Source organism: Panthera leo, chromosome A2 (assembly GCF_018350215.1).
Source record: "Panthera leo isolate Ple1 chromosome A2, P.leo_Ple1_pat1.1, whole genome shotgun sequence".
Classification (NCBI taxonomy): Eukaryota; Metazoa; Chordata; class Mammalia; order Carnivora; family Felidae; genus Panthera; species Panthera leo.
Genome location: NC_056680.1, coordinates 62,229,023 through 62,241,670, shown reverse-complemented (window position 1 = coordinate 62,241,670; position 12,648 = coordinate 62,229,023). Strand labels below are relative to the sequence as shown.

Genomic DNA, 12,648 nt, shown 5'->3' with positions numbered 1-12,648 from the left:
CATGTCTGCGTGTCTCCCTCCTCTTCTTCGGTTGTGCTGTTCAATTTATATGGTGCCCAGGCTAGTAAATCACCGGCCCTACTGTAATGGATCAGTATTTACCTCTGATGTCAAACTGACCATGAACGCATTAACACAGCTGTTCATTCTCCATCACATCCCGCCGTCCGCGGGCACTTTTCCACGAGCCAGGGGCACGAGAATGAACGCCACACGGGGTCTGCTCACGAGACAACGAGGGAGAGGTGGGTTTTAGTCAAACAAAGTCAGTCTTTTGGTAGGAGTGACGGTGACAGGGTCCCTGTACCCCAAGTCTGCTTAGTGGCCACTCATCTGCCCACAGCAGGGCTGGGACTTGAACTTGCTGTGTCCGGGCCTGAGCTGGACTGTGCACGGTGTGGACACTGAGGTGTCTGCATAACAGGTGTCTGTTGTAAGTGCTGTAACCCATCACCCTTCCCGGCCCTCCCTTAATCCGCGTACATGACGCTGTCGACACGGCCCTCGACACACACGTGCTGTCCTAAGCCGTGTCTCCCTCCTAGCTACGATCGCCTCGCACCGGTCTCTGTCGCAAGAAGAAACCTGAGCGCCGGCTTTTCAGTGGAGGGCGTTTCCAAGCTGCAGAGGTGAGCTCCGTTTTCCAAATGAGAATAAAGTTTTGTTTGCCCCGCTGACCAAGCGGGACACCCAGGTATGCCCGAAACCCACGTCCCTTATGGTCAACTTGCCTTTTGGAATACCCGTGTTACCAGACAATTGTCTGGAACGTCACGTACATTTCTCTGTACTTACATCTGCTGACGAGATGTATAAACAGGAAAGTCAGCGCGCTTCCCGTCAGGCTGAGCCTTGGCTGGTCATTCTTGCCAGGGAGGATGCGGTGGTTTGCCCGTCCCGGTTTATGTGTGTTCGTGGCTCCCTCTTTCTCTTCAAAAGTGTCCCATTTTGTTTTATTAATATTATTTTTGAAGTTAGTTTGGTTTTTTGTTTGAGTGATCTGTCCACCCAACATGGGGCTCGAACTCATGACCCTAAGACCAAGAGTCGCATGTTCTAGTGACTGAGCCAGCCAGGTACCCTCCAAAAGTGTCCCATTTTAGAGAACAGATTTGGACTCAACCCTATTCTATAGCCATTTTTTGGTATAGAAACAGTGTATTTGGGGGTGCCTGGGTGGATCAGTCAGTTAAGCATCTGACTCTGGATTTTGGCTCAGGTCATGATCTCACAGTTCATGGGTTCAAGCCCTGCATAGGGCTCTGTGCTGACAGTGCAGAGCCTGCTTGGGACTCTCTCTTTCTCACTCTCTCTCTGTCCCTCCCCCACTTGCTTTCTCTCTCTCTCTCTCTCTCTCTCTCTCTGAAAATAAATAAATAAATAAACATAAAAGAAAGAATACGTGTGTTGGATTCTGAAATACGGGTAAGGAGAGTGTGAGCCATGGAGCGGGCACCCTCTTTTGACTCTTCAGTGTCACGCACACAGAGGAGGACTGGGCTTGGCACACAGCAGGTGCTGAGTGGGTGTTTGCTGAATGAGTATCTGAATTTTCTGGTGAGCGTTGGGTGTTAGGTTTCTGTGCCAAATCTCATTGTGATGGGGAATCTGGCTGTACTTTATTAATCCTGGGGACACTGGGGTCACCAGGAGCCCAGTGACTGGGACTCAGGACAGCTGTCCAACTGTGGTTTCAGACAGAACTTCAGGGGGCTGAGCCATAAGGGGAGGGGCAGCCCCTGGAGTCCTGCAGGGACAGGAATGTTCTGGGAGGACAGCAACCCCACGAAGCCAGGCCCCATGCCCGCCCTTCGAAACCCCGTCAGAGGCCCGTAAGACTCCATTCCAGGTTAGGGTGCTGGCACAAGTGACTCGAAGGGGACCCCGCTCCGTGGGTCTGGAGCGTTCGGTGCCCCCTGCCCCCAGCCAGCGCTGGTGCCTGGAGCAGGTGGCGAGTGACAGGTGTAGGGGCGCAGGCAGCCGGAGCACGCAGGACAGGGTCTGCCGGGACGGAGGGAGGGAGGGAGGGAACACCCACTGCATGCACGTGTGCAAGCCCACTACGGATGTCACACGTACTGCTCAGCAAGACGGCTGTTCTCATCACATTCCTTTTTCTCTCTCTTTTTTAATTTTTAAAGTTGTATTTATTTTGAGAGAGACAGAGACAACGTGAGTGGGGAGGGGCAGACAAAGGGAGAGAGAGAATCCCAAGCAGGCTCCACGCTGTCAGCGCAGAGCCTGATGTGGGGCTCGAACCCACGCACCCAGGAGATCACGACCTGAGCCAAAATCAAGAGTCAGACCCTTAACAGACTGAGCCACCCAGGCGCCCTGTTCTCATCCCATTTCATAAAGAAAGCTTCTCAGAGATGGGACATGAGCGACTGCCCCGCACGGCAGTACCCTTCCGACCCCGAAGCTGGCCGGTCCCCAGGATGCTTTGTCTGAGTCCCGGCTCCTGATCCAGCCACCAGCGGCTTCCCCCAGAGGGGCTCTGACCTGTCCCAACACCGGACGGCAGAGGTCGCTCCCTCCGCCTTCCCCTGTTGACCGCGTCCCAGCAAGAGTCTGCCTGCTTCTCCCAGTTATGGGGCCGACAGACGTCTACACACATCAGTGAAGACCAGCGGGGGCCCCGTGTGTGAATGTGAGTGTGAGTGAGTGTGAGCCAGCCTGGGGAGCTTTATCTTCATAATTTACTGTTCATTCCTCTCCTTCTGTTTACAGACAACCGGAAAACCTGCTTCCCAGTATTTTGATTGTGGTTTCTATGGTTCTCTATGCACTTTTGGTTACTAAAACCAGGCGTGTGGATCGTCACGAGAGAGAGAAGGCGGGGTACATTTTCCTGCAAGAAGACACTCCAGCCGACCACCAGCTATACGCGGTTGTCGTAGACACAGGCTTCCGGGCTCCAGCCCACTGTAGCGCCAAGGTAAGGGCTCATCGCGGGGCTTGCGCTCTCGTGTGCAAGGCTGTGGATGGCGTGAGTGACGGCGTGGACACTGGCCGTCCCAGCTGCCCCTTCGACTCCGTCCGACGGTGGGGGGGTGGGGGAGAGGCTCCTCTCCTGCCGTCCTGCTCTCCCTCACCTGCCTGTCTGTGCGAGCCCCCCTCCCCTGCCCTCAGGGCCGCCCCGTCGACCCCCCACCCTCTCCACCTTGTCTGTGGGGAGCACTGCAGGCATCCAGCCCCATGTGAGGCTAAGGACGGAATGGGTGTGATGGGGGAGGCCCCGTGGGAGGAGCGGGGACAGTTCAGCAAGACGTTTGGGGACAGTGGCTTTTCTTGTGGAAAAAAGCAATATGAAATGTCCACTTCATGTTATACCCGAAAGCACTTCCACAAAATTTAAAGATTAAAACAAAATACGGGGGCACCTGGGTGGTTCAGTCGGTTAAGTGTCTGACTCTTGTTCCCAGCTCAGGTCTTGATCTCAGAGTCGTGAGTTCAAGCCCCACGTTGGGCTCCACGCAGGGCATGAAGCGTACTTAAAACAACAACAAAACAATATTTAGAAACTTCTCGAAGGAAATATGTACTTTGCAACGGGGAAGGATTTTAAAAACTGGAAATACATAAGGAACTTTCTTAAATGGAAGAGTGACAGGTTGCACGGCCCCAGAATCAGGCACTTATGTAGGACAGAAGCCACCCCAGTGAGGGGCAGCAAGCCCTCCTGGCCGGAGTGTGCACCTGCGGGGCTCCTGGTCCATCTCAGTCACTGTCACTGCCATCTGGCCTCCCCTGGTCCACCTCAGTCACCGTCACTGCCCCCCAGCCTCCCCCAGTCTCCCCTCTGAGCTGAGGGAGGACAACATGCCCACTGTCCTGTCCCCTCCCTCCTTAAACAGACATGTGCCCTAGTGAACCCAAGTTGCCATCTGGTTTTCTAGATCAAACATGTAGAAATCAGCCGCCGTGGCAGGTGCTCCTTCGCCGTCTCTCCCAGGGAAGTTGGGGAGCACCATCCAGGGACGGGGCGGGGCATCTTCTTGGCCCCTCAGGACCGCGTTGTTGTCTTTGGCCTTCTGGAAGGTTCTGGGAAGGTTGGGGGCTGGGAGAAGGTGCACACACAGGGTAGTATCCTGTGTTCATGATCTCAGACTCTCACTCTCTTGTCTTTGGAGGTTTACGTTGTTTTATGTGGAGAAAATGGAGTTTCAGAACCCAGAGAACTCTACTGTCCAGAGAAGCCCCTGTTTGAAAGGAACTCCAGACACACCTTTGTCCTGAGGTGAGCGCAGCCCATCAGACCCCGTGTGGCCTTAGTACGCGTCCACGGAAGTAGAAATACCAAGCATCACTTCCCAATAAGGAGCACATGCACACAGACGGATTTGTAACACTGCTCCCAGGGCTGTGTGAAGTAGACTAGAGTCCGGTTAAGCACAGGAGGGAGGGAGGAGGGGTATTGGGTTTATCCGCTGGTGAGGGTCAGACACCCAGCCCTTCCTATGGTACTGACAGCACTCAGTGAATTCGGTTCACCCTGCTTGGGAGAGCAACGCTATGTAAGACCCTGTGGTCGGACGGAGAGGGGTAATTTATCAGGAGTACAGGCTCCTGATGTTTCCGGAAAGCATGGGAGAACTGCGAGGTTTGTTCTCCTGGAGAATTTCATGTACGATCCGTATGGGCTCCGAGTGTCCTGTGTTCATCAAGAAGAGGTTAACTCCAGACTAGTCCACGCCAGACATGTATGCATTAAGGAGTTTGAGTGGATTGGGTTCAGGGGCCCGCGTGGACAAGCTGTGTGTGTGCTCAGCGCCCAGCACGGCCAGGGGCGTTGCTCTTAGTGGCTGTGGGGGCCTGAGGGCCCTGTCCACCCCCTACGTCCCAGAGCCCTGTCCACCCCCTACATCCCAGAGGGGCTTCGTAGGTCAGTCTGTGTAACCCGTGTTTGTTGACATGTCCGATGTGCCCCCAAAGTGAGAATGGGGGCCGGTGCCGCCCTCCGGGGCCCCCGCCGCCCAGGCCTGACCAGGCGCTGCCGTGTGTGTGTCCCCAGCGCCCCGGCATTGCTGGGCCCGCTCTGCAGGATCCGCCTCTGGCATGACAGCCGCGGGCCCTGTCCTGCCTGGTACGTGAGCCACCTCATGGTACAGGAGCTGGGCTCCGGGCCTGCACGGCGCTGGTTCTTCCCCGCCGAGTGCTGGCTGGCGGCGGGCCGGGGGGACGGTCGCGTGCAGCGGGAACTGGGCTGCCTTCGCCGGGGACCCGGCTTCTGGAAGGTAGGTGCCAACTGACCCGCCGGCAAGACGCGGCGAGGGCCCTGCTTCTCCGAACAGCACTAAATTAGAGTCAAGGTGGCCGCATCGTAAATGACGCGGCCACTGAGCAAGCCTGCAGGCCTGAAGGAATTGCCCTTGGGTTGTTGGTTTTCTTCCACAATAACGTTTACAGAATTACGGTGGCCTGTGGTCTGTGGTGACCAACGGGCTGCTAGTTAGAGACGTGAGTGCCCTGGATTCCTGGTCACCAAAATGACCAGGAAACAGTCCAGGCATGGTCAGGGGGTCATGACAAAAGACAGAATCCCCTAAAACCTCACAAACCAGCTATGAAACTCGCTCTGCATCTGTCCTGATCTTACCCCATTTGTGAGTGTGTTTTATGCAGTTGTAATAACACTTATGCATTTCGCACTTTCTAGTTATCTTCAGGATTTTTGTTTTAGAGAGAGAGAGAATGAGCAGGGACGGGCAGAGGGAGGGAGAGAGAGAGAATCCCAAGCAGGCTGTGTGCTATCAGCTCAGAGCCCAGCGTGGGGCTCAATCCCAGGAACCCTGAGATCATGACCTGAGCCAAAACCAAGAGTCAGGCACTCAACCGACTGAGCCACCCAGGCACACCCCCTTCAGTGATGATTTTAAAGCAAATTCATGAATTTTTCTGGAATAGCATTGAGCACCAAGCATTCCTTGAGTTGAACTGAACCTTGTGAACCCAGTGCAAATCTGTACGTGGCATTCTGCCCACTATGTAGCAGATGCTGCCGGGCTACTGCGGACACCCAGGGGGATGCTCGTTCTTGGTCCTCGGTGTGCTCAAAGCCCAGAAAAAATTAACTGTGCTGTGGGGAGCATGCTGGAAAAGTTGATTAGGATCACCAGGGGAGGGGTGCCACTTCCACTGAGCGGGGGGGGGGGGGGGGGGGAGGGTTCCACTGGGGGAGGGGTTTGTGAACAGAGGCTCTGGGGAGGAGGGTGTGAAGACACTTGAGGGCGACAAAGGAGAGGCGGAGGGACAGCCTGTCCCAAAGCCCCCGAGTCCCAGCGCAGGTGGGGTCGCAGGGCGTCCAGGGCGCCGAGCGGACGAGGGTCGGCAGGGGCCTGCAGCGCCCACACAGCTTGGCGTCCGGCTGGTGAGCCAGGGGCATCCCCGCTCAGGAGGTCACTGCTCGCCAAGCGGGAGCTCCCGCAGTTGGTGCAGATGCCCCAGGTCCGCCGCTGTCTCCGCGCTGGTCTGTTCCAGCTCTTGTACTCGAAGTTCACGGAGTATCTGGAAGACTCCCACGTCTGGACCTCCGTGTACAGCCGGCGCTCGCCCAGCGGCTTCCTGCGCACCCCGCGCCTCACCGTCGCCTTCACCTTGCTGTGCGCATACGCGTGTCTCGCTGCCCTGGTCACCGCCTCGAGGCAAGAGCGGGTGAGAGCGCTGGCTTTTCTGTAAAGTGGCTTCCAATCCCCAGAGCCATAGTGTGACACCTTCCAGACTTAGGGATTAGCAAAACTCAGAGTCCTAGGAGAGGTTTCAAGCAGGGGAGAGAGGCCATGTGCCTCGAGTGCCCCCGAGGTGACACCGGGAGCTGGGGGGGCCTGTGGGGCCGTGGCCTGCTGCATTACCTCTGCCACATGGATCTCGTGGCCTCCTGCTGCCACAGAGCAGGACTTTCCCAGCGGGGTCAGCAGCTCGGACCGTCCTAGAAAATGCTCCTGGATTCTTTTAAGGTTGGCAGTTAATTCAAATTTTAAAAATCCTCTGACCACAAACAACAGAACAGTTCTGACGGCCACGTTTGCCCTTGGAATGCTAGCGTGCCCTTAGCAGCGCTGGCCTGGCCGTCCCTCATGTGATGGAGAGGTTACTTGTACCTGAGGGAGGGCAGTTAGATCGGAGACTCTGCTCTCCTGTGGGGAGCTCACAGGGTGACTTCGGGGTACGGGAAGAGAGTCAGCTTTGCTGCTTCTGACAACCTGAGGCTGTCCGTGGTCCCTGCAGTGGCTGGGAACGTGCCGAGGGGTCCTGTCCGGCGAAGTATCCACCTGGGAGCACGGTGTTCCCAGTACATGTGATAGCAATAATGGATCGGCAGAGCCTTTTAAAAAAAGAGTAAGAGGTGTGTGGAGTTGGTAGGACGGCGGTACGTATTATCAGCGCAAAGGGAAGAGCCCTGTCCCCCTGGGACGGGAATGGGCCCAAGGTCAGCACACTTGAACTTGCCCTCCCCTCTGGGGTCACCCGGTGTGTGATCCTGGCTCATCAATGCACTGGGGACACGGGTGCCTTCCGGTCAGGTGCGGCGAGGTTCCTGGCACTTCCAGTCAGGTGCGGCGAGAGGTGCCTCGCAAGAAGGGGCACTGACAAACATCTGTTCAGTCTGCAGAGATGCGTATGGCGGAAAAGCAAGGAGATTCCTTATGCTTTTTCTGTTTTTTTATTAAAGGTCCAGGATTCAGGGAGAGGGACTTTGGTTAAACATGGGGTACACATGCATCAAACACCTTTGTAGCTAAACCCAGAATGGGTCTGGGGGACATACGTCCTGCTGTCTTCCCGCAGCTCCCGTGGGCTCTGGGCTCCCCCGACGCGGCCTATGGGTCCTTCCAGATGGGTCTCCTGTGCACCCTGCTGGTGTCTCCCGCGGCTCAGCTCTTGTCGCTGCTCTTGAGGCTCGGCCAGGTACCTGCAGCCCATCCGCCTGGTCCTGCTGTCCCGGGTCCTCCCTCGCCACAGGACCCCTGCCTGAACAGCCACCTTCTCCCGCAGGAGCCCAGCGGGCCTCGCCGAGTGAAGCCCTGCCTGCCCCCGAGGAGGGCGCCCATGGGGGCAGCACAGGGTAGGTGTGCGTTTAAAAAAGCCTGAAAGGTGAAGTCACGGCAGTGGCCAAGGATGAGGTCTGAACGGGGAGGTGCCGGGAGGGCCCCCTCCGTCCTGGCTGAGCCTCTTCAAGAGGCCAGTGTGCTGCACAGACCTTGTGTCTCCTGCATCCTTTGCACTGTGTTTGTTGTGGGGACAGCAAGCATCATCTCGTGCGCTAAGAGCCCTCACAAGGGGTTGTGCAGCCCCCGCCAAGGTGCCACGTGCAAGGGCCTCTCTGGCAGTTGGGTCCTGGGTCTCAGGGACCCATCTTGCTGGGGTCACAGGAAGGGGCATGTCCTGAAGGAGGCTCTCTCCCTGAGAATCCTGAATCCCTGGTTTAATGTCCTAAATGTGACTCTTTTTAAATCAGGCCCTAACTTCCATGGCAGGACACCAGAGGCTCGGAAGATACACAAGGTAAACGGAACAGCCAACAGGGCTGGCTCTCTGCTGTCTCCCTCCGCCGTGGCCTGGACACGGCTGGTCAGGCCCAGGGAGGGATGGGGACAGCTGGGGCCAGTGCGCAGGGCAGGTCCTGCGGGGAGAGAGGCCAGCTGTTAGGAGTCCCCGTGGAGGCCACTCGAGAAGGGCTGTGGCTGTCAGAGTTGGGAAAGCCACATGTGTACAAGCAGTGATGTTTGGAAGCTGGGCCTGGGGTGTGTCCAGGGGACAAGTCGCTTGAAGCAGAGGCCCTTGTTGGCTCCTGGGCCCCGAGAGGGGACACGGGACAAGTCCAGACAAGCAGACACGGCCTGTGACCCAGGGCAGGCTAAAAGGCAGCTTCGAAGTAGCTCAGCCACATCATGGCTCTTCTTTGGGGACCAGTGTGACTGTGCTACAGGCATGTGACTCTTGTCTGGGCCAGTGTTTGGGGCACAGGAGGCTCCTTACGCTTTTGAATCTCCGCCTCCTTGCTGAGACTCTGTCCCCAGGCCTGAGTCCAGGACGCTCTCCCCTCTGCTCCCCTGCTTGGAGATGCCCGATCCCCACCCCCACGCGGCCTCTCTGCCCTCCCGCTGTGAGCCTCAAAGCCCCACTGCTCTGGCAGGTCCAGGTCAGCCCCCTGGAGGGCAGGTGACACCCCACAGGTCTCTGTAGAGGCAGAAGATCTGGTCCCGGGGCCACATGCCTCCTCCCCAGACCCCTGCCCAGCCTGAGGCTTGAGGAGGTCCGGGCCCACCCCCTGAGAGCACTCACAAGCCGTGGCTCAGAGGACACAGTATGGCCCCAGAGGACGGAATGCACGGAGATGTTAACCTCGTCCTGACTTTGTATTTTGCAGCGTAACGCTCTCCCTGGGCACGCTGGGGCCCGCAGAAGGGCGGCAGGCGGTGACGATGCAGGCGGTCCGACCCCGGAGCTGGAGGCCTGCGGAGCTGACCCCCGCCAGCGGGCTGAGGGGGAGGAGGGGGCACAAGGTGATGTCGGGGCTGGGTGTGCAATGCCAGGCCCCCTCCTGTCCTGGGCCCCTGGGGAGTCGGGCCCGATGACCCTGGACGCTCTGGTCACACATGAACCAGGCCCATCGAAACAGCCATCAGTTTTGTTCCAAAGTCCTGGCCATTTCCAGTGTTTACTTACGTGGGTCTGGTCACGACTTTTAAAAAGTCAGGAGTAGACCTAACTTTTTTTTTTGAGTGTTCTGAGATTTGATGCTTTCAACTATTTCTGCTGCACAGCAGTGGGTAGCTGCAGCTCCAGACCAAGCAGGAGCTGAGCGCTGAGCCGGCAGGGACGGGGTCCCGGTGGGGGCAGCCAAGCAGCCAGTCAGGGCCACCCAAGGGGCCGCCGGGGACCTGGGCCGGCAGGTGCACGTGGCTGCAGGGGTCGGGGTGGTAGGCCGTGTGAGTGGTGTTTCCTGGCTCCAGGCCACCCAAGGCCTCAAGTCCCAGCTGCAGGTGCCAGCCGCGGACGCTGCCGTGTGGACGGTGTCGGCAGGGCTGGCGCCGGTGGTGGGCACAGCACCCCGCACGTGGGGGATGGGGTGTCGAGCACCTGGGTTCTGTGACCGGTTGAGGCCCTGGGCCAGCGGCGTGCAGTGCAGGCGCCCACCCCGCAGGAATTGGAGGTCACACTCACCCCAGGACGGCCACCTGCGGCCGACAGCTGGTCACGCACACGGGGCCGGGAGCCTGGGGGTTCAGCCCGGCAGACCAGACTCGAGGAGGTCGTCAAGGAAGGACAGCCTGTTGTATGTGCACCAAGGGTCCCCCCCTTGCCTAGCACCTCCTCCCCAGCAGGTGCTTCTCGGCTTCTGCTGCTGGCGGCGGCCCTAGAGCCGCACCGCCTTCCGCCTCTGAACAGGTTGGGATCCTCCTATCGAGCAATCACCCGAGAAAGCGGGGCTCCAGCAGCCTCCTCTTGGAGACATGAGATGGGGGTGGGGACCCTTTGATGAAGTGCTCGGCTCCAGAGAGATTACACAATGGAGCCGCGAGAGGCGCTGCTCCCAGGTGCCCCCCCCCCCCCTCCTCTGCCTGGCCCTGCTCTCCTCCCTCCTCCCCGCTCCTCCCCCTGCTCCTCCCTCCCCCTCCTTTCTGCTCTTCTCTTGGTCCTCCTCCTCCCCCTCCTCCCTCCTGCTCCTCCCACTCTTTCCCCCATCCCTCCCCCTGCTCCTCCCCTCCTCCCTCCTCCTCCTCCCTCCTGCTCCTCCCACTCTTTCCCCATCCCTCCCCCCTGCTCCTCCCTCCTCCTCCCTCTCCCTCCTGCTCCTCCCACTCTTTCCCCCATCCATCCCCCCTCTCCTCCCCCTTCTCCCTCTTCTTCTCCCTCCTCATCTCAGGTAGTCCTCCCCCTGGTCCTCCCTCCTCCTCCTCCCTCCCCCCCCCCCCCCTTCCCACCTCCTCTCTGCTTTTCTCCTGACCCTCCCTTTACCTCCTTCTTCCCTCTGCTCCTTCCTTCTCCTCCTCCCTCCTCCTCCTCCCCCACTCTTCCCACCTCCTCTCTGCTCTTCTCATAGTCCTCCCCCCTCCTCCTCCGCCTATTCCCCCTGCTCCTGCATCCTCCTCCTCCTCCTCCTCCTCCTCTGGCCCTGATCTCCTCCTCCTCCTCCCTGCTCCTTCCACCCCCTCCTCTCTGTTCTTGTTCTGATTCTCCCCTCCTTCCCCTCCTCTTCCTCAATACACATAGTGAAAACTATAAATTGTGAGGCAGATACAGCAGCAGACTGTAGCCCAGACTGTGGCATAATTCTGGTAGAAAATCCTGAGTATAAACAGCACTCTGCCCTGAGAATGACCATATGAGAAATGCGTCCCCATTTCACCCAGACTGAAACGGTGGTTACTGCATGCAGCCGGCCGCTCTGTAGACCTCGTTGCTCTACACGGAAATGCAAATCCTATAACACGGTGCATATGTGCAGAGGTGTGTGTATATATAAAAGGATTTACTGTCAGGAATTAGTTCATGTGCTCATGGAAGCTGGCAGTTCTCATGGACCCACAGTCCACAAGCTGGAGACCCAGGAGCACCAATGTTTCAGCTCAGATCCGAAGACAGGAAAAAGCAGATGTTCTGCTCAGAGGCCGTCAGGCAGAAGGAACTCTCTCTTACCCTGGAAGGTGGGCCTCTTGTTGTATTCAGGCCTTCACCTGATTGGATGAGGTCCACCCACACTGGGTGGGCACCTGGCTTTACTCAGTGGAGCCATTTATTTTATTTATTATTGTTTTTAATTTTTTAATGTTTAGTTTTGAGAGAGAGAGAGAGAGAGAGAAATAGCTCACGAGTGGGGGAGCGGCAGAGAGGAGGGAGACACAGAATCCAAAGGAGGCTCCAGGCCCTGAGCTGTCAGCACAGAGACTTGATGTGGGGCTCGAACCCACGAACCGCAAAATCATGACCTGAGCCAAAGTCGGACACTTAACTGACTGAGCCACCCAGGTGCTCCTCAGTGCAGCCATTTAAATGTTCATCTCTCTGGAAATTCCCTTGTGTACACACCAAGAATAATGTTCAACCAAATGTCTGCACACCCATGACCCAGGCCCACTGACATAGAATTAGCAGGCACACTCAGATGGCAGGGGTGAGGTCTGTTAACACGTGTGCCTCTTCCCTGCTCCCCCTTAGTCCCCACCAGTGGGTCTGGACGACTTGCTGTGCTCCAGTGGCCGAGGGCACCACCACCTTGGTCGGGCTTCGCAGCGTGGGCCACTTGCTGGATGGTGTCTGTGGCCTGTGGCTTGGGGACGGCATTTCTGGGGTACAGGTGAGCAGTAGTGGTTTTCAAATATCCTCGGGCCTTTGGGAAAGTCTCTCACTGATAAAAAGATTCCTTGCATTTCTGGGAACGCAAAGTGTGAGCCCAGATGTGGCCGTTGCTAATTTCATCCTCCGGTCTCCCTCCCACGGCCCTGCGGGCGAAGAATCTGGACACAAATCCCCAAGAGCCCCAGGGCCTGGCCAGCCAGCTCTGGGACAGCAGCCCGACCCAGATGGAGCCCCGGGTGTCACCCGAGGCCTCGAGACCCTCCTCGGGAAGGAGAGGTCCAGCGACCAAGCTCCCAAGAAGCTGGGCTCTGAGCCAGGCTACTGGCTCAGCGAGGAACCCTCGAC

The 12,648-nt window shown here is 57.8% G+C and overlaps 1 protein-coding gene across 1 annotated transcript in view; it reads left to right on the top strand.

The window, feature by feature from the left end:
• Positions 1-12,648, top strand: part of PKD1L1 (polycystin 1 like 1, transient receptor potential channel interacting) — a 117,419-nt gene that overhangs the window by 79,522 nt on the left and 25,249 nt on the right. Inside the window, 10 exon segments of the mRNA XM_042913647.1 lie at positions 546-629; positions 2,731-2,938; positions 4,134-4,240; positions 5,015-5,237; positions 6,481-6,654; positions 7,789-7,908; positions 7,996-8,065; positions 8,459-8,505; positions 9,371-9,506; positions 12,163-12,301. Coding sequence (XP_042769581.1) covers positions 546-629; positions 2,731-2,938; positions 4,134-4,240; positions 5,015-5,237; positions 6,481-6,654; positions 7,789-7,908; positions 7,996-8,065; positions 8,459-8,505; positions 9,371-9,506; positions 12,163-12,301 — 1,308 coding nt within the window.